General features: G+C 40.6%; 1 protein-coding gene across 1 annotated transcript in view; it reads left to right on the top strand.

The window, feature by feature from the left end:
* Nucleotides 1-22,928, top strand: part of LOC118121298 (inactive N-acetylated-alpha-linked acidic dipeptidase-like protein 2) — a 162,823-nt gene that overhangs the window by 115,165 nt on the left and 24,730 nt on the right. Inside the window, exon 7 of the mRNA XM_047342998.1 lies at nucleotides 17,301-17,394. Coding sequence (XP_047198954.1) covers nucleotides 17,301-17,394 — 94 coding nt within the window. The remainder of the gene's footprint in view (nucleotides 1-17,300; nucleotides 17,395-22,928) is intronic.

The raw sequence follows: 22,928 nt of genomic DNA, 5'->3' as shown, positions 1-22,928 counted from the left end.
ACATGGTAGGTGACTTTCATTGATTTGAAATTCTCTGCATGAAAATACTGTCACAATTTAAGAATTTGAAGACACAAATGCAGACACACACCATGACAGGAAGGCCTGCAGACAATCATGGCGCTTCTAAAATGCAACAGAGAAAAAAATGTGATACGGGTGAAAAAGCAGTGCCACGCACGTAGAAGTCATATCTCAAGATTTAAGCCCTTTTCCGCACCACCTCTGAATAGAAATTGGTGTGTGTATTAGTTTTTATCGGACAATTTGTGATTAAATGAATGGACTAAAATACAGGCTCATTGTGGCTTCTCTTCTCTTCTCTAATGCAGTTCTGTGTGCTGCACCTGGTCTTTAGACACAAGATGTTTCACTTGCAATACTGACCCTTGCAAAGTTACTTGCACTTTCTTAATCCAGTTATTCATATTTAAATGTAAATTATAAATCTGCAGAAACACAAGCACACAATGCTGTGTCTCCATGACTTTAGAGGACATTGGATTGAATTGCATCGATGTCCTGACACATTCTGAAATGAATGACATAGAATGTATGAAGAAAATAACACCAGTTAAACTTTGTCAAACCTACATAAACCACACACATGAACAGTAATATAGCAAATTCAGTTTTATTTTATGAAAATCATTGACTTTAAAATCTCCACTGCAGATAAACCAGGTAGGATAAACACAAAGTTTTCTAACTTCACTTTGCACCACAGACTGTTTATAAAAAGCTCTGCACACAACGTCCAGCACACAAACAGTAACAAGTGACAGTATATTGTAGAACTGTTAGAGGAGGACTCACTAATGACAAGGAATAATTCTGAAGTAGCTCCAGAGCATCAACAATTTGTCAATCTGCTGCTAACTATATGTTTCAGTATTGGTTTTGACCACAAGTGCGCACACAAACACACGCACACACACACGCGCACACACACACACACACACACACACACACACACACACACACACACACACGACGCAACCATCTGCCGCTGTAATGAGCATGGCTGAGCGCCGCCATTTGCAGTATCAATCTTCCAGACTACATATGTGATGCGGTGTCGTGCAGAGCGCCTTTATGGTCGCCAAAGTGTGAATTAATTAGCACCGTGTCTGAAGGTTCTCACTCACTTCTGTCCATTATGTCGCACTCTATGATCTAACAAGGCCGAGAGCAGATCAAATAGCACAAGCTGAGGCAGAGGCACATCCTTAAATCGTTCTCCAGGGAAAAAAAACAGCGTTTGAATGGAGAAAATGTGTTTCTCCCTTTGAATTGTTTTTAGGATTTCCTCCAGGGAGTGTTTTCAGTGACATGGAGATGAGACGTATAAATATATAGATACCTCTTTTTCTCATCTTCTCTGGCACTAAATTGAGTTTTTGACCATTGTGATCATCTGATGAAGGTAATGATTATCATATCGCACGGCTGCCTGACACGTTAAATGTTTCCAGATGCATCAGTATTTCTCCCTCACTGTTGTCATGTTCACTGGAGGGTAATAGAGGTGTAACTGTGTTTATGCGGTTAAAGCCCTGTCAGTTATTCATAATTGGTCGTCTCTGGGAGAGAAAGTCGTCCTGTGATTTTGTTGAATGTCAGTAAAATCTAGATGTACACACACACACACACACACACACACACACACACACATGCAGTGTGTTTGCAGAGAATTACTGCCGACGGTAGTTATTATTAAAGCTCAGGCTCGCTGAAGCAGAGAAAAGAAGTCTTCCAGAAACCAGCTCATTGCATGTCTTGTGTAAATATTTGTCCTGGCACTGGCCATGGGTGCTGACTGTGCTTGAGTTCTTGGATGAACAGCAGCGAGTGTGAGGTATTTCTCTTTTGTATAAATGGATATTGAGGTCTTGCAGTCATGTCGGAAATCACCTAGCAACCATTGCTGGGAACATCACAAGTCGCAGTGAAGAATTGGCGTAGTACAAATTATTGTATTATTGTATTAATGCCCTTAATATATTCAAGACATTGAAAAGTTTATTTCCCTAAATTCAAAACTATTTACATCTAATAAATGAAAGATACATATTCAGTATAAGAAGATATATGAGGAACATTGCCAGGAAAAACTAAAACAAGACTTATCGCTCTTAAAAATTGACCCCAAAGTTCTATTATGATTTTAGTGACCTCTGCTGGCCATGGTAATTATGAAGAGAGCAATGGAGGAAGTCAAGTGATGTGTATATTGGCTATAAAAGACAGGACATTCACACAGGAGTCAACAGATCTTTTTCAGATTCAAAGCTGTTTCTTTTACCTTTTTTTTTTGGCAGTACCATAACCACACGTGTTTATAATGGAAACAATGGTGACGAGGGTCCTCTTATCTTTAAGAAGGGACCTTTTACCCCAAACAATGAGCCTCATTCACCAAATCCAAAGATTCTGACTGTCACCAAGGTTTTATTATCTGGAATTTGTTCTTATGTAAGGACAGAATCTACGCTCACTCAGGAGCACTCTTATGTACACTTGACTTTTTTTTTATCTTTACGAATATATTCTGTGATTTTTGACCAGGAGGGGGCGCAGAAACAAACTGTTGTTTACTACCAGAAAAAAAACCTTGCTTTGGCTGATACTATTCGACTTTGAGCTGAAAGATGCGGAGACGTTCTGTGGAGCTGAGGGAACCAGAGGGTTCATCACTATATGCAACACCTGTCATTTGACACATCTGATGTGATCTTGTACCGTCCAGAAAACGTATCTATAAAGCTTCAAATTGACTTGCTCCTTCCTACATTAGAGATTTTTTACTTACATTTTATGTTCCAGACAGATTACCAAGGTCCTCCACTGCTTTTCTTGTAAATGTCCCTTATGTGTCCCATAAAAGTACAGGTGAGACCACTTTCTTGTTTTTATGCCAGTAGAATATTGAACACACTGCCGCTTTATATTAGAATTGCAAGCACTTTTTCTTGGTTTTTAATTTGGAGTCATGCTATGTTGGATAAACTTTTTTTATCCTCAGCTTGAATTTGCTCAGCAAATGGGCTCCTTAGCACGGTACAACCATCTTTAGCCACGACAGCAGCATCAGCTCTGGGGATGGCATTGCAGCACTGTCACAAACACCCACAGGCCACAAACACATTCCAAAGATCCCAGGTTCCAGGTTCCAAAGATGATTGTCGGAGTTTCCAATGAGGTTGGCATTTGTGGTTTTCATTGAAATGATTGGAAAACCTGTCCCACTCAACTTGAAGTTAACTTCTTCTTCTGTCTGTGAGTATCGTTGCTGTTAGCATGTTAGCATGCAGATGTTTAAGTTATGTCTGCTGGGCCTATGTGCAGCCTCAGTGCAGTGAACAAGACTACTGATCATAAGTCTTGTTAAATGTTGGTGCTAAACATTCACTGACGCTGTGACCAAAGTGTTTCATTTCATGTAAGTTCAACTATAGTAGCTGTTCATACTAACTAACCAGGTGCTGCACACATCTGAGGATTTCGGAGATAGGGATAATGTCCATTCTCAAAACTTCTGGGTTGGGTAAGGGGAGGTTGTGAGGTACTCCAAAATAAATTTACTTCATTCACTTTCCTTAGACTCGGACTACCATCAAGGAATGTGCCCTGTCGTAATCAGTTGTAAATCCGTAACTGACCATACATTAGAATGCCAGCATGATGTGGACAAAATCACCTTCTCTGTAAGAAAATCTAAATAATTGTTTTTATTGTTATGTATAATCTATAACCATTTTAGCCCTTTGGCTCCATTCACTATAATTCATTGACGACTACCCTGTGAATTGCAGCCAATTTCTGCAAAATAGCATTTCAATGAGGAGAGACTTCAGTTGAAATATGAACAAAATGTATTGCCATGCACAATAAGAGGAGAAAGCATTGTGACGCATAGACCCCTCCTGATGTCATCAAGGTTGAAAGGGGGTGTGGCTGGGCCTCGTGGTGGTTAAAGGGATCTGGAGAATGTTGAGGATCTGAATGAGATGCGTAGATACTGAATGTGGAGATTGCAGGTTATTGGGGAGGAGGAGGGGTCGCAGCGTATCCCTTGAATGACAGTTTGGCAGCAACATTGATTTGCTGATTTAGATGATGGCAAAATCTGATTGCATTACCTTAAACACCCAAAGGTCAGCTGATAAGGGGAGGGGGGAGAGTGAGAGAGAATTGTGAATGAATGGGACAGACAGACTAACAGATAGTCTTCACTAACTTCTGCTAAGCTTCAGGAAGTGTACAGTTTCTCCATAGACTCCGCACACATTCACTCAAGCTGTAAACTCTTCCTTTGCACCCGAGTGTTTGTCTAAGTAAATACATGCTTTATCCTTGCATTCAGTGTCCTCCGGTAACCTCAATGAGCAACACTAGCTGAGTAGACTTTTCGCTACAGTGTACGAAAATGTGTTGGCAGACCACTTGATCACTTTAGAAGCTTTGCTTGGGTATTGTAATGTACAGCTTGAGAAGAGAAACTGAATGGCATCCGTCCCGTTCCTACTGTACGTACCATGCTGCATCTATTCATGTGCTCTTGTTACATAACTTAACCACATAGTTCATGGTTTATTCATGAGGCCTATTTTGGCCCGGAGAACTGGGCGTCCTGAATCAGAGGAGAATCTCTCCATCTCTCCACGGGCCCCGCGGGGAAACAGGCAGGCAGGCAAATGAGATCGCGGGCTCGGACGGAATTACCACATCACTGAGAGAGAGAAGCAGAAAATGATCTCTTTCACCTGCGCTGCCTCTTCCATCCACCCATCTGACCATCATCATTTCATTCTCCCGTCCGCCTCGCCTGCGTTGATGCGCCTGTGGGGGTGTGCGTGCGTGCAAGTGCCTGCGCCGCTCTGAAGGTAACGCTGCCACTCTGGAAGTCTCCAAGCGTGTATTTATATAGACTGGCACAGCAAATGGTGCTACCGATCTGGATAGGGCAGGAGTTGGCTGAGAGGCTGTGTCAGTTGTGCGTCACTGAGAATACACTATAGCTTCTCTGTGTGCATGAGTGAGAGAGAGAAATCTAAAGTGGATAGCGTGTCACAGCAGAGCCCTCTGCTGTTTGAAGCAACAACCATCTCCTGTGTCCTCTATTGAGTTCTCAAGGTTTGTTGTCAGCTGCACAGTAAGAGTCAGTCACATTTCACATTCAGAATATTCAAAAAAAAATTCAAGACATCTCACTGACAAGATTAGGCCATATTTGTGTTGCTATTTACATTTGAAATCAAGTGATTGGCTGTGTGCTTGTTTTGGAGTCTTTAACTTAATGTATTTGTGTAATTTCACTCATGAAATAATTTTCACATTATCACAGACACACATTTTCCTTCTGTTTCATTCCGTCAGCTCTTGAACATGCAATACGACTTTAGATTTTGGCAGCAAAGGTTTCTCTCTGTAAGCAACAAGATAAACAATAGAAAAAAACAAGAGAGAACATATTCAAAAAAAAAGAAAATGTCTAACTCAGGGACTTTTTATTCACCTCCACATGTCTCCTTTACAGCATCCATAGATTTCAATGTCATATACAGGTCAACACAGAGATTAAAAATGTGTTTCCATCAAAGTTATATTTCTTTTTAAGATTCGGGTGTTACTGTCTTTAGACAACAAAATGACATGTTATGAAGCATAAACTTCACACAATACAGTGATGGCAAATGACTGATTACTTACATAAGGAATGACCTGCAACAAAAATGACTTAATCATATCTAAATGATTATTGTACAAGGCCTCTCATTTATGTTTAAGTGTTGGCTTAAACAAGGAAGGAACAACGGTGCTAAAGACATGTTTCATTATAATAGTCATCATTATTATTAATCTCCCTAATGTTTACCTACTAATGATCACATGACATATAAAGAGGCAGTGATTCTTTTAGCTCAGTCAGCAGGTAGAAAATACAATCTGGTAATTAGGGTCTACAGTTCTGATGTTTGGGGTTTTAGTTAACAATATGGGATGGAAAGCTCCGATCATCAGACCTAAATGTCATAAGGTTTTACTTTGCACCAGACTTGACGATGTCTGATCAGAGACTGACAAAAAAGACATTTAAGCTGGAAACTTTACGTGGCCATTTCTTGACCAATGTAGTGAAATCCTTGTTTTATCTTGATGATGTACAATAGGAAACATTGTCCGTTGATATATGGTATAAATAAAAATGATGAACTTATCGCCCTATAGCTACAGTGTAGAGCCTTATATCTCTGTGAGCACAGCTATACTCAGAAACACTAACTTTAGCAGAAATATAACATAATGTTTGACCACTGCTGCTGTGCTTCTTGGTGTCTTGTAAACCTATGAGGACTGGGCCCTTTGTTTGCATGACATGACACATACATATATATAATATCTTCTTGTGACCTTAGGGTTACTAACCCTAAAGATACAGAAGTCATTCTGTTCATGCCATGAATAGATTCACAAGATTCACTATTTAATCTCGTGCTTTAAATTCAGCATAAAGATCATAGACTAACCTTCCTCCTTAACTTGCTTACATACTGTGCATCTATCCAGTACCACACTCACTTTTCAGAGTTTCACAGTTCTTCAGATGTGGTTGAGCCCAAACAAGCTTTCACTGCTGTAGTTGGGTTCATTTGGTTTTCTGTTGCCTTTTAGTTCTGGTCCAGTTTGTCTTCACACAAGCTTATCACACACAAACCAAGAGCTACAGGCTGTCGCTCAGTCGATATCTATGGACTGTTGGATATTTTGGTGATGTCCTCCTGCATCTTTATTGCTACATAGAACCACCCAATCAAAATGTGGTGACTGACAGCAGGTCATGCTGCACATAACTCAACCTGATGTGTTGATTGGGTGTCACCAAAGAGCTCACCAAGATATAACTCTTTATTACCAGAGGAGACCTCGACCAACTGTATTTTATGAATAGCTAAGACAGGGCCCATATTAAAACATGCCTCTTTGAAATGGATTGTTTGCTTGGGCTGTGGTGCTGCTGGTTGCAGCTTTCCTTCTTTCACACTGGAACCGAGGACTCGGTCTGCACAACCCTAAAGCCACACCACCGCTGCTGCACTAAGAGCTGTTCAATCAAAGTTTGGTGAAGCTCGACTCAGAACGCAGATACCGGATCTGGAGAATCATTCGCCATTGCCTTTGTCATTAACGCATCCATTGTCGTGAATGACATCAATTCCATTGATGAGTCCCAGCCGCCAAACTCTACAGAGCACTGGTCGCTTGTTTGTTCAAATTTTATTAATAATGAACGTATCATGTGTCCAGATCGTACCAAATTCAGCACTGTATTTCCACTGGCCCTTAGCAATACACATATCAAATTTGTGTGCAATAACATTTCTGTTTTTATATAAAATTGTTTTAAAAAGTCATAGTTCTATTATTTGTGGAGACAGATACTGTGTGATCACTATGATACACTTACTTTGAAGTGAGGAATTGCCACAATACATAGAAAAAGTACAACAACCTGTTGAACTCATATTACAAAATCCTGTTTGTGACCAGACCAACACCACCAAGAGTTTAACAGTCATCTATTGTCTTATGTGAAATGCCACCACCCACCACCTCCTCCAGCTGTGAGAGCTGCCTCCACCTGAGCCATAATGTTGCAGAGGTGGAAAGAATAATCTGTCCTTTACCAGATTTAAAATGATGAGCAGCTTCTTGACTCCCTGGTTGGCATGGGTCCTCCCAGGGCCATCTGGACTGGTGTTGAGCTCGACTTCCCCCTGGTTATGATGGTGACATCAGGGAAGGTTCCAGTCAAACTGCACTTCTAATGGTCCTTAATGGCATTCGGTTGAATTTGAATGTTGGTTGTTTAACTGTTTTCATTTTGAGATAGCTTACTACCGATCACAGCATCAATCAACTGGAAAACTTGGTTGGTGTAGCAGGCACTGCGTTTGAGTCACTCAGATCTTATCTGTATGACAGCACTTTCTCTGCAGGGAATGCATCATCTGCCAGTGCAGTTATTAGCTGCGGGGTCCCCCAGGGGTCTATTCTTGGCTCTTTTTTGTTCTCCACCTAAACAGTTTATTACTTCTGGGGAAGTAACATAAGGCAGATTTAAAAACCTGGATGGCTAGTAACTGTTTAATGTTAAATACAGATAAAACTGAAGTGATGGTATTTGGGCCAGGAGCACTATGGGGAATTCATAAAGCAGGTTTTGGTTCTCTTGAACTGGTAGTGTGCACGAGGAGCCAGAAATCTGTGGGGGATTCTTTCTTCTCATTTCTGTAACAAAACAAAAACAGCCATCTGTCAGCTGAGAAGAACTGAGTAGGATCAGATCTCTCTTTCATTCCAGGATGCTAAAACCCTCAATCATGCCTTTTGTATCCACCCAGTTTGACTAATGTAATTCCTCATTCAGTTACCTGCCTGGAGAAATCAATTGAACAGCTCCAGCTTGTAAAAAAGGAACTTCTGCCGGGTTTCTCCTAAGTACTAAGATATATGATCAAATTTCTATTTTGATGTCCTTGCGCTGGCTGCCTGTGGCCTTCAGAATTGATTACAACTTAAATTACTTGTTTTTAAGGCATCGATAAAAAGAGATGCTGACCATCTCTCTCCCTGCATTCAAGCCTGTAGTCTCAGCCGACCACTTGTTACTAACCCTATCTCTGGGTTCATGCTGGAGAAAGGGGGGGATAGGGAATATGCCCTCAGGGTACTGAACTCTGGAAAGGTCTGCTACCGGAAACTAGATAAACAACCTCAGTGTCATCTTTAAAGTCTCTACTTTAAAGATGTTTTATATACTGTTTTATATATTTCATTTATTTCCCCTTGTAATATATTATATTATATGCACCCAGGTGACTAGCCCTATCATTGTTTTTAGCCTCTTTTTAAAAAAGTGCTTTATATGTAAAGTTTCATTAATATTATATTATTTAGAGTTTACACATCAGGCCAACAAAATGCACTTAACACACCAAAGTGTTGTGTAATAATAAAAAAAAAGAAATCAAGGAAATTATCATTCTCTGAAGTATCTGATGCCAGCCACCTAGTAAAAACTCCTGAGAATGTCCAAATGAGCCCAGGTAAGAATACATGCAGCCAGTGTCGCCCTTGCATAAGTTGACTCCATGAAAAAGTTCATCTTTATTGCACCACATCAATTTAGGAATTTGGTATAGCTGGCAATTTTACGATGTGAAATATATAAATTTGAAAATATAAAGTACTGAGTTATCCCCGATTTAGTCTTCAACCACAGTTGATTTAACCTTGGACTCATCTGAACATTTGAGATCACAATCACACAATGCATCAAAGCTCATGGACTTTCACTTGAGGTTTGCTTGACTTTTCTTTCTGGTAAGTTCAGTGGATGCAGCAGAATGGAGAGAAGGAAGAGAAAATACACTATGCAAGAACTGAGAGAAAGCCCAAAGAGGGCGGGGCCGGGGGACTCAGCAGAGACACATATTGAAACACAAAGATCTCTTGGGCAAATGCCAACTGAGTATCTCATTTTTTCATAATGTCAACATATTAAAAATGCATGTAGCAACATGTTCCGGTAAATGTTAAAGTGACATTTCAGATGTGCATCCTGTGTGTATTTTGTTAGGATATATTGCAGTTCATATTGACTCACAGAGCCACCAGGATTTCTAGCTCGTGTGTCATATTTGGAGTTTTTATTGGTAAAGAAAACAAAGATGTTTTAGTCAACATCATTCACTCCTCAAGTCGAATCTATCTGTCTTTTTGTGCTGATGGATACATTTAACTCAACTTATCCCTTCAATGACATCCTTCATAATGTCACAATGACTACATTTGTACTACTATCCAACTATCTAGAGATAGTAATGGATTCTGCATTTCATTAGTGCATCATAGAAGAAAAGACTTTTTTCTCTTAATATTTTCTTTATGTATCCAAATTAAGTTGGGGTATTTGTGATGACATTAAGCAAACAAACAAATACAATATAGCATAATACCTGCAGACAGAAATCTCATATTGGCAGAGATTTAGAAGTTATTGACCAGATGTCTTATTGGCTGACCTGTTACAGTTTCACAATATATCAAGTTTCTTACGTGTCCATATGTTGATTTGATTGTGGCAACCACCCCAACATCAACACTGACCACCACAGGATTTGCGTTTTTCTAAAATCTTATTCCATAACAGAACTGCACGCAGCGCATTGATTCACTCAGGCCAGTCAGTTGTTTTTTGTGAACAGAGATCCCAAGTGGTGTGATGAGGCCCATAACGATGCATTCTAATGCCCGTTATGAAGAGACGAACTTAACGTTGTCCATTTGGGATTGGATCTCTGAGGACAGATGTTAATATCTGGTCTGAACAGGGCCTGAGATACCCCATTGGCAGAGGTGTTGAGGGAATTAGCCAAATTACTGCCAGATTGAATCCCATTGTATTGTAAATTAGCCCGTCCCGGATTTCTTAAATTGCATTCACCTCATTGGTCACACAGTCCACCTGGTTAGCCCAGCACACAAACTATTGTTTTAATCTTACCTTGATGGAGTGGTAGTAAAATCTTGACTTTCCACGAAGGTTCAGAGTTGACCAGTTATATTAGCCACCAATTTCTACTTTCCCTTGTGCTTCTAGGAGCTGCTTTACAACACTTTATTTTAACCAATCAAGGATCCCAGCCAATCACCCATATGATCATGTTTTGTTAAAGTACACCCTTGTTAATTGCAGCCATTTCAAGATTCTACCCCACTAGAAGAAAAACACTTATTAATAATGTGATAAATGTAAATGTCCAGCTTGGTATATCAGAGTGTGACTGTAAAGCCAGAGGTGCATAACCTGCTGAACTCACTGAATCATTACTGAGATCCATCTTTACATTTAAAATCTGATACTGTGCCTACTGAGTATTTAGTTATCTTTTAATTATATATTAATATACAATATGATATATATGGATATGGATATATTATTGACCAAAGTTATGTGAACAGGTGGACTGTTCCAAATCTACCCTTTGTCATTGAACTGAGGTTCAGTCAATAAGCCCTAGCTATGACTTCTGACCCTTTGCCAAATGAATATATACATAAGATGAATAATTCTTCATTTCTTCTGTGCCACTGACTGGTGATCTACCCCTGAAATCTAATTTAGACAGATGGCACTGATTTCATTATAATCTAAAAGGTCAGGGGAGGGGCGGAGGAGAGGAGGGGAGGGGAGGTCATGACAGAAGAGGAAGACGGAACACGAGAGGAGCTGCTTAGGATAGTTTGTTCTACCTTCCACTCCACTCCAACTGTCATCTTTCTTTAGTTGGATTGTCTTTTTCTTTCTGTTATGTCACAGCCTCTTTTCTGCCTTTCTTCCCCCATCATTATCTCTCACCATCTCACCATCTCTCCTCTCTCTCTCTCTCTCTCTCTCTCTCTCTCTCTCTCTCTCTCTCTCTCTCTCTCTCTCTTCCTCTCGCCTCTGCCTTGGAAAGAGACGATCCAGAAATAATCCCATAAATAAGAAATCAACGGCCTTTTCTGTCCCACCACATTACAGGCTTTTGATGTATGCTTTCTGCAGTAGTATTACTCACCAGCCTCAAATCAATGCTCTAATACCCCCCACCCCCTGTCACACACACACACACCTCCACCCCCCTCTGCCAGATTGATTTCAATAGGAGTGACAACAGTGGAGAGAGGTGCACAACACATCTGTACGCTGTAGGCCATTTTCCCAAATACTAACAAAGTATTGGTAAGTTATGTTTTGACAGTTGCATGGATTCAGTAAGATGCCCGCTATCCCACAGGCACAGAGGGTGTAAAAGGATAATGTCTGATTTCCAGTTTGGCATGTTAAAAGCTCTTTTAAAGCCAACTGGTCTGTTTTTTAAAACGCGTGCTGCCAAATGTACTTTGGACTCATAGGCCTGATTTAGAATTTTGATCAAGGTCCCCAATTCTGTTCAAAACCACAAAATAGTTTGCAAACAAAAACTAGTGTGAATTGCAATATAAAGCAAGTGGTGAAATAATAAAAGACCCGACTTTGTCAGGTCTACTCCACTTTCTTACATTGCATTATAAATTTAAGCTGTTTTCAGACATGAACTCCGCAGAATGTCCACACAATCGGATCCAGACTTTTTCTTTCACACATGAACAATGCAGTAGGAGATTCCACATGCAGATTTGTTCACAACAATCTCTACAGCGTTCTGGTGAGTGGGGGTGCAGCAGGCAGAGGCAGCACGTAATGCATCAATTCCCCAGTGAACATCCTGTATGGCTCCCCTTTTCCATCCTGAGACATTTGTAATCCTTTTGTTTGTTTTTATTCATTTTGTGTCTGCTGCGTTTTATAAATGTCATCAACACACGTACTTGCTCGCGGGGAATCCTTTGGAGGATCTTCTGTTGTGTTCTCACATCGGCTCATTATCCAGAGATGCATATCAGAAAGCAGCTTTACAGACAGATTTTTAGTGCAATAAAAGTACTGATTTTGCTGCTCAAAACTATTTTGTATATGTTTTTTTTGCAGTGAAAGGTTATTTCAGGTTGACTCAGTTGGAGGCAGGTCCTCCACCTTATATAACCCTGTCGTGGCCTAAGTGACCTGAGAGTTAAAACTGTTCGTGCTACCTAAGTGGTTCTATCTCTTCTCCTCACCTCTGTGTCATCACATAATATGTTGCTCCTGCAGTCCAGGGAGTACACGCTCTTAAATGAAGCATGAACCCACAGTTGAGGGTTCTGTACTATTCAAAGTGCTTTCTGTGCTCACCAAATGTTGAACCTGCTCTTTAGCCAGTTCGAAAGTAGCACAGCGAGATGCTAAGTTGTTACAGTGAAGGTTCGATCACATCCAACTCACACAAGGCAATCATAATTGACTTGTGTGAGTTGTGTCTCTTCCAACTGAATGAATTATGTGCAATATTTAAATTCTGTTTTCTGCATTGGACTGTTTGATCATTACATGTAGCAGTTTTAAATATTGTTAAATATGAACTGAAATATTGATTCAATTTAAGCAGCAAGGGGCTGCAGGTGTTAGCACAGAAAGAAGGTTCCCAGCTTACATCCAGGTTCAGCAGGGGTTTGAGGAGTTTGCATGTTCCCCTTGTGTCTGTGCAGGTAATCTTTGGGTACTCCGGGCTCTCCCCACAGTCCAAAGACGGTGGTCATCAGATTAGGGATTAGGTTGATTGGAGACTTCAAATATACCACAGGTGTAACGTGAATGGTTGTTTATCTCTATATTTTGTCCCTGTGATACACTGGCGACCTGTCCAGGCTGTGCCCCGTCTCTGGCCCAATGTCAGACGGGATTGGCTCCAGCTCCTCTCACATAATAACTGTAAAGATGATTGATGGATGGATAAATGGATAAATAGATAAATACATAAATAGATGGATAGATGGATAGATGGTTCCTTGGCCAACAGCCTGACTTTTAATTTTGATAAATTCTCTGTTAAACAGGAACAAAATCTCCTTAGTGACAGTAAAAACTGGATTATCATACTGTTGGAAATTGAACAATCCTCCAACTCCACAGTCACAGGTCGAGTTGCATTGTGGTTAATGTTGGCACCAGGTTGTGATAAGGAAGAGAAATGTGGACTAAAACAGACGATAGCCCCGGTTCTGCTGCCTCCCCAGGCTCGGTGCCATGGCTGTACATACGCTTCATGTGACAAGGCGCTGTCATAAAGGATGAAGTCAGGGAGAAGAAGCATCCTGTGTGCAGTGGACGCCACAGATTTCATGATGGACAGTTACGTGACTGGCTATAGCTGTAATTTATTTGTTATAACTTCCATCTTTCCTAAAGCCAAAATATGCTGCCACGGAACTATGAGTAGACTCCTTATATATAACCAGCTTTGAGTTTTAATTCTAGTCGTTCAATATTTGGATCAGTGTGTTAAGATGTTTATTAGAGGGTTGCTTGTTTCCTTACTGCTTTCAGTCTGTGATCATGTGGCCCTGATCACAACATATTTAAGTGATATCTTCACCACTGACCGACACATAGGAGAACAGTGCACCTCTGTGGTTTCCAAAGCCTTTATAATCAGTGAAGAAGCCATCTAACTGTCCCACTGATTGGCTTTAAATGCCAGAAATAAGCCATCATGACACCCAAACAAACCTTTTACCGCTCAAAGGTAGATTAATATATGGCAAAATAACAAGAAGCTGCTGCATGAGGGTTAAAGTCATGGGAAAATCACTTTTATTACAAAAGCAAAAATTAAAATGTAGCTGGTGTAAGAAGTCTACTGTCATCTCCACTAAGGATTCACTTTTTAAAACCGAAAATTACAAATTGATGTGTTTACAAGAGACATACAGCATCTGTGAATGTGACTGTGTCCTCACCTTGACCCTGTCGAGAAATGTCTGTCTGCTATTCACTCTGTTTTTTCACTCTGTGCCTCCCAACTGGAAAAAAAGGCTCAATTCTGGGTCAGTGGTTAAGGTCAGGGTTAGGTTTAGACAAGTAGGTATAATAATTACCACCATTCCTATCTTTGTTTCCAGTGTCTTCTGTTAAATATGGGCAAAAGTGGCAAAAGATGGATCAATAATACATGGAATTAGAAATTCAAGCAAGATCAGTGGGGTAATAATCCATGTGCTTTTTAGTGCTCTTTCCAGCTCTGTATCTTGTAGGAGGTCATGGATTTGTAATGTGAACGTGGATGGAGCTCAGGTTAAATTATGTGATGTCCTTGGCTGATAAAGCGAATCACAATTATCGTTTGGCGCAGAGAAATACAACGTTCTTGCGATGCAGCGAGGGTGTACTTCCTGTGAGAATGATACACTCTGGGTGTGGAGCGAGACGATCGATCCGTCGATAATCTCAGCTGAGATTTTTTCTCACAGAGTAGTTGCTTAGTAGTTAGCAGTGATGTTACACTCCAATAAAAAAATCCATGTCGAAGCCTTGCTAAGTCGTCTGCCTGCAGAGAGCACGGCTGAATCGCTGACACTGTTTGCATCAAGATGACACTTCACTGTGGGAGCAGAGTCAGACACTGTCTCTTCTGTGATTTGGACAGTGCCTCTCAGTGAGCGGTGCCAGGACAAGCAGAGACGTGCATAAATGTTTGCTCACACTGCAGCCGAAGGTGTTCCATTTACCTATCCACCCCCCGCTCCCCAGGTGTGTGCTGCTAAATCACATACTGAGGCCTGTAATTGGAGAAAAAGACCCAGCGTGACCTCAATGATTAGTTTGCTGCAGCTTCCTCACAGTCCAAAAGTTCTTATTTAAAGGGGACATAGCATGCAAATTCCACTTTGTTAGTGCTTCTACAGGTTAATGTGGGTATCTGGCATGTCTACCAACCCAAAAACTCTGGGAAAAAAACACTTGCGCGTTTTGTTATGGTTCCTCTAAGTCAGAAACGTCATGCTTGAGTGACCCGATTGAGCTTCCTGGGTTTTGTGTCGTAACAAGGCACTGGAAGTCTCCCTACATGGCCTTGTCGTCTACTATTCTGCACTCACCTACTCCGTGTACAGCTTCGTTGGGTGGACCTCTCGCTCTCTATCCTTCATAATATGATATTATATCCATGCTAGCTCAGCCCACTGGACTACATGTCACTGAGACAATTGACTGACTTACATTTTATTTCCCTCGACCTCTCACTGAGCTTAAGATCTGTGTTTGGCTTCTTTGCAGCATCCACCTAGAATTCATTGCACCTCCAGGCCATTTTCAATCCATGATCTCAAACATCAACAGCATTTGCACCTGTTTTCGGCGATTTGCATTGTAAATGAGGGCTTTGGTCTCAAAGGTTTTTGAGTTAAAATAAAGACATTTAAAGATACTGCACACTTCGTTGTGTTTTTGAGCTGTAAACTTAATGATATGACTGTTCTTTGATGAAATACATTCATGATGGTTTTAAAATCACATGTATTACCAAATTGAGAAATCTACACTTATGAGTTGGAGATGAATGGCTCAAACCATATTGCTTAGGCCATGAGGGGCATCTCTACTTCATGACATTTATATATACTTGAAAAAGTTAACACCCTCTACTCAAAGGTGGGCGCCACCCACCAACAGCGACCACTTGTGAGTGGGAATCTGGAAAGCTGTGTTCATTTTAAAATCTTTGCTGAAACCAAACCCCTAAACCACCACATCATCTACCATTCAGAGACTTCTCCTGTCCATCAGCTGTCTCTCTCTCTCACACACACACACACACACACACACACACACACACACACACACACACACACACACACACACACACACACACACACACACACACACACACACACACACACACACCGTTTGAACCCCTGGCACAGGAGGCTGTCTCAGCCAGTGGTTCAAACGGGATAACCACGCTCCTCAGATACAGTTAAGCCCCGGCTGTCTCAGCACCAGTCAGCTGAGGTTCAAACGACTCGGGATGAACATGGTCTTGGCCGTCGGTAAACTGCGGAGGCAAAAAGCCACTGCTTGACTCGAAACGTCTGTCACAACAGAGTGTGCTGCTAATGGAGTTGTTGCTCATATCTACACAAAGAAGAAAACTTATCTTCAGCAAGCTAATCGATGTGTTGTTTGTGAAGAAGAATCGTTGTGAAAAATGTGGAACAAATTCAAAACATTTAGAACAAGGTAAGATAAGATCAGACTTAAGCCGTACCATAGTCATAATTTTGATTGATATACTAATCTTTACCAAATCCACTTCATAAGATTTTATTAACAATATCCTATTACGATTCGTTAATACCGTCATCAAAATAGTCGGGACATTTTACAAAGGCATTCATTTTCATGTCTCAGTTAATCAAACATCCTTTTATGAGACAGATGGGTAGTCAATAAGGTCTGTGTGAGACTTTGAAGCAGCCATTTGAAACATGTGAAGGCCCTGCAGAGCTTATGGGAGGGTATTGTGGGTAGATGGTATTGTAATCCTTCTTTTACAGCATCTTTTGAGCATCTTTACACAAAGTCTAATCTTATATTAGGATTTTATATATGTATTCAGTTTATTTTGTCTTGAACATCAAAAATTACACACAGAGGCTAGGAAACTATCAGAGACATTATTAACTCATCAAGCACAAAAAAAAATGTTAATGATGAAATATTTCATAGCCACAACTAATCAAACTTCCCTTTCTTATGTTGGAATGACATAACTGCAGTGTGTTCAAAATAAATACCTACCTTAATTCAAATGTATTTTTGTCTGTTTCTACAGATGACGGCAGAAGCCATTCTCCGCCTGGTCAACGACCCTGTGCTGCCATTCTACCCTCTGGACATTGCCCTGGATGTACAGAACAAACTCAAAGGTAACACTACTGACAACAGTGGGGGAAGGAGGTAAACTGTAGTGGTGGGGGCGATCTATCCCAAAATATCAATATTATGTTTGATATTTGAAGATTGATTCTAGTGTCATAAAGAACTATACTAGTTTCAGACAGACTCTGCTACTTAAGTTCTTCAGTAAGGAATTAAACCAGGGTCTCAGAGGTGGAAGGTAGAAGTTTAACCACTCTGCACAATGCCTGCTAACCTTCAAATCATTTTGTGGGGATTAAAAGGTATTAAGATTCAGCCCATATTAAAGTACATAAGCTGCTTTTAACAGTAATAGTATAAAAATCAATTTTTGTGATTCTGACCCTGCGACGCCCGCCCCATCCTGATGTGTGAGCGGTGCATCTGCATCGCTGAACGTGTTGCTTTTCATTTGGGCGGCCATTTCAGGTTATAGCTGCCACGCTCCCTGTGTTGAACTGCACGTCTCAGGCACATCTCGTGGGTGTGAGCCGTGCTGCTCCTGTAGATGGTCGGGGGTTTCTCCTTTTCTCTCCATGTACCTGAGTTTCTGGGTTCATATGTCGTTATGTTGTTGTAGACCTACAGTTCCACACTTATACATACACAGTCAAGTAAATGACAGGGATTTGATTCTGCACCGTGCAGCACACAAAAAGAGTCTTATTCAAGATGGAACACAGCAGTATGCACAGCATTGTGTGTGTGTGTGTGTGTGTGTGTGTGTGTGTGTGTGTGTGTGTGTGTGTGTGTGTGTGTGTGTGTGTGTGTGTGTGTGTGTGTGTGTGTGTGTGTGTGTGTGCTCGCTCAGTGACTGCTGTCTTGGACTTTTATGCAGAGCCATAACTCATCTTCCGGCCAGCCAACTTCTGCATCAATCCCTACACTCTCCAACAAACATGAATACACACAAAACACACAAACAAACACACACAGAATCTACAACTCTGCACCGTACTTGCAAAAAAATACTTCAGTGGAAAGTTTTTTATGTACACACACACACCCACACAAACACACACACACACACAGCCGCTTTCTCGACTATTATAATGATTTAGTGTTGGTTCATCTGTTGAGCTGAACTCATCGATTCCTCTTCTCATGATTCTACAGCAAAACAACCTTGATTCCTGCATTTGTAAAATTCAAGTGCTCGACATCTTTCTTCTCTCTGCTTCAACCTTGGACCTTCACAGCCCTCTCTGAAAGTTCCTCTTCATCTCTCTCCTTTTGTTAAGTCTCTTTATTTCTACTGCCTGCAATTTTCTCTCCCTACGTTCCCTCTCTTTCTTTCTTTCTTTTTCTTGCTGCAGTGCCCTCGGCTCAGATACAAATACAATGATTTAAAGTGGAATCATAAACACAGTGATACATTCAGTGTGCGCAGGCAGAGAAGGCCACTTGTCATTGGTATATTTTCTCTTTTAGCCTGCACAGACCAACTGTTAAACACAGTCGATTTTTTTTTTGCTGGGGTTATCAACCTCTCCAATACCACATGACACAGGGCATTACACAGTTGGGTATTTTCATGAATCATTTAAATATCAGGACTCGTGTCTGGGATCTAACAAGAATTAACTCTCCTCTATTGACCTTATGCATCTTGCCCATTTCTTTCTTTTCTGTTTGCAGCTTTGTCTCTTAACTTCTGTTTGTTTCCGCTTGCTATGATAAATACAAGTCAAATTGTACTGTATCTGTTCCACTCAGTGCTCATCATTTTATGGCATAAGGCATGAGACTGTATCCAAGGTATTGAAGGCTCTGACAGGGGGGTTAAGATGTTTGCCCATCACTCCCCATTATATTGATGTATTCATATATGGGGTGAAGTCTGAACCTATAGATGCCAAACCCTATATTCTACTACTGCAATAAACTATCTGACTGAAATATAATACAGATAGTATATAAAATTCTAAATCATAATATAAAAGGAATATAGTAACCTATGTAGTCAACAGACAACAATAATTAAAATGTCAGCTTGTGACGTCAGATGTAGTCTTAACTGAACAGATTTAAATGTAATCTAAAATATCAATATCAATTAATACTCTCTGCATGTGAAAGCATATTTTGGGGAATTATAATATGCTGTGTAAATATTTCAGCTGCAATAGGCCTACAGGGACATTTGAGGGATTGGGTATCTTTAGGGGCCTAATGAATTATAATTTACTGTAATAACATATCAAATATTTTTAAAACTAAATTAGAACTATTGTCAATACAGTTACATGTTCAACCTAGAAGAATGGTCTTCATTGTGCAAGTTACTTCAAGTGATTTACATATGCATCACCCAAAGTGTGCAACTTGCATAGTAAGAAGAATGGAGCCCTTTAGTCAAGGTCTGAACTGAACCCTGTGAAAATTTACATTGCCAAATATTCAGAAGTTAACATGCTGTAAGACCCCTGAGGCCTTCTGAGACGAATCCAGCTCATCAAGTCACAGCCTCAGAGCGTGCAAGGACTCTGTCCTTGAATATTAAGATGACCTTTGAAAGACGATGCACAAGAAAGGCTTTGGTATACATTTAGCTGGCATGCCTGCTTCCCTTGCAAAAAAACTCAGAATAAACTAAATCCAATGTTGCTTTTGTTATGCACCAAGAAAAACCTCCAGCGCAAGATTCATGAATGCTTAAACAGTTCAGTGTTCAAGTCACTCCGTTCCGGATTAGCTGTGGATTTACAATAAGAGAATTCAGACTCTGCAGAATGTATTCTTCATGCGATGATAGTATGAGTCTATACCGACGTTTGTCAATCACTTAGACGCTGAGATCAGAGATTGAAAGGGATGGAGCTGGAGAAAAGCTCTCCACCACATGTACTATAGCTCCAACTTCAAGTTTCATTCATTGTACTATTAAGGCACTCGCTCAGAGGCTCAGGTTCACTGGCTGTAAGCGCTGTCCTATTAAGGCCTAGATTGAGTGGTTATGCTTCCCCGTCTGAGACTAATGGACAGATTATGACCTGAGAAGGAGAGCGAGCGAGATGACTGATTATTATACCTGCCTGTAGCCTCTGTCTGTTTCTTCATCACTTTGTACCTCATTGTCTGCTCCAGGTTTCTCTCCTCTATCAGTTCAGTTCAAAATGCACTGTATTGGCAGGAAGCTTCACCTTCTTGGCATCTTTGCGTGTTCATGCTGAGTTGAAGAGCTGTGCCACAGCAGTGTGTCATTTCATCAAGGCTTCCTCATCCAGCCAAGCTACAAATGACAGAATTACACCATCAATTAGCAAAATTATATAATACAGCTTTTAGTCTGTGATCGTGTTAGATATATGCACTGATTATCTGGTCTGTTTTATTAGGGCCTGAGTATTTTATTATTCTTAGACACCCTAAAGTCTGTGAACTACTGACTCCATTTAAACCTGGCATTAAAAGGTATAATATAAGATATAATGTGGCCACAATGAGAGCTGACTGAGATCTGATCACTTTGTCCAGCTCGTGTCACTTCCTCCTCTCATTTGTCCAAAAAAATAACACACAACAGAAAAAAGATAGAACAGGAAGAACAAAAAAAATGGAAACAATCCATGAAGCTGCATTATTGTGTTTACTTGCTCGAGAAAAAGCTTTCTTTGACAACTGGTCTTGTCTTCACTCCATGCATGAGTGTCTTGTATGGTGTCCCTAGTGGAGGACTGAGGAGAGGACTGCTTCTTGTGTTTACTGGCTAATGGCTGCTAGCTGCACAGGTGCTGCAACCTTGTGTGCAATTATTATTTCTGCACTTCCACAGTTATTTTATATAGATTGACAATGCAGTTGCATTTACAGTTGTGTTCAATGTGGTCACAATGAGTCCATGACCTCTGGAGATGGTTTGACTGATCAGGGAAGCACTATCCCACTGCAAGCAAATGCTGTTGCCGTTTTGAGTTGAATTTGATTGTCAGGGCTGATGGACACTTGGATGACACCACAGGAGCAGTATGGAGGCATTTTATGTTTTTTACTCTTGTTTTTTTTTTAATTTGAAGAATCGGTCACCATTTACTTCAATTGTATTGGATTTAGCTGCAACCCTGTTTACCCCTGAATCTCCAAAAGTGTTTTGTGGACTCAAACACTTCGCCCACCCCTCCATTGGCATAGGGTTGAATAGATAATGAGTGAATTTTCATTTTGGGCTGAACTATCCCTTTAAAAGGCGTCCCTGATTCTGGCAAACAATGTGGGTAAGTCGGCAACAGTTTCAACCTTTTAGTAACACTATGCTAGTTTGTATCACAGGCCCAGAATAAATAAAAAAAATATATATATACTGGTTGACTATCTTTCTCCTCTGTGAGACAACCTAACATTGTATTATCAGGGTGAATTGCCATTTTGTTTCAGTTCGTTCAAAAGCAAGGGATTAGGTCATTTCAGTCAACATGGGATCTGCTGTAATGGCTGCTAGAAGCCGTCAATCAAATTAAAGTTGTTATTTGCTTAAGTCAACTAAACAACCTGTGTAGTGACATCGATTTAATTTACGATAGTTGTTATTTGTGTTGCTGTGGGTGTAGGTAGGTGGAGAGATACACAGGAAGATGATGCTGACAGTTTTGAGCAACTCCAGATCAGCCTGATCCACTTTGAACCAACCGGACATGGTGATGGTGATTCAGATGCACCTCTTGCGTTGTTGCAGTTCCTGTCCTCTCATGCGTTCCCCAGCCCCTTTTCCATGCTCACCTGTCCTTCTCCCGCTTACCTGCTGTGTCATACCAGTTGAACCTATTTATATGACATCCTATTCTATTGTCCTCTGACAGATAGTCTTTGTATCTCTGCGTGTGTGCATTGCTGTCCAGCTTTGTGTCTGCCATCATGGTTTGTTACTTTGGTTTGAGGGTTTGGGATTTTTGTTCGCTCCTTGCCTCCTCCTGTTTGCCCTTATGGTTTGGCTGTGTATGACCCTGGCCTTTGAGGTAAAGACCTTGCTGTTGTGAATTTGACTTTGCTTCCCAGGAGTTTCTCTGCACCCGAGTGTCACTTTTTCCATCAGAGTTGTCACTCTCTGAATCTGTCCAGCAGCACACAGTTTCCTTGTCATAGTAATCTCCCGGTCATATCATCTTTCTTACCAGACAGAATTCTCTCCTGGCATTGTAGATGTTCACTTTTTCCTAGTACTTCTTACACTCTCACTTCTTTACATGAGATAAGTTTCAATTGAATCTGAGTTGCTGTTTTTGAGATCAACAATAAATGTTCAGTCTCTAATTCAAATTCTGTTTACCTGCTGAACCACATGTGTAAAGCTAGCAATAACAGTGAAACATAAGGTGGGGGCTCTGTCAGCAGGTAGCTCTTTAAAATCTCTCATATCTCTTGTGTTACAGGATATACCACATCCCTATTCTATCTTTATACAACATTTTAATGCCAGGATTTACCTTTATCTTTATCTTTTTTGATATTTTGATACATAGTTGTAAAAAAAATAGGGCAAACAAGATAAAATCAATCTCCAGAATTGTGTAGTTTCAACAAAAGATGCGAACACGACCAGAGAATT

The sequence above is a fragment of the Hippoglossus stenolepis genome, chromosome 14, assembly GCF_022539355.2.
Source record: "Hippoglossus stenolepis isolate QCI-W04-F060 chromosome 14, HSTE1.2, whole genome shotgun sequence".
Classification (NCBI taxonomy): Eukaryota; Metazoa; Chordata; class Actinopteri; order Pleuronectiformes; family Pleuronectidae; genus Hippoglossus; species Hippoglossus stenolepis.
The sequence above is the reverse complement of the archived record's forward strand: the minus strand, read 5'-3'. Positions and strand labels throughout refer to the sequence as shown.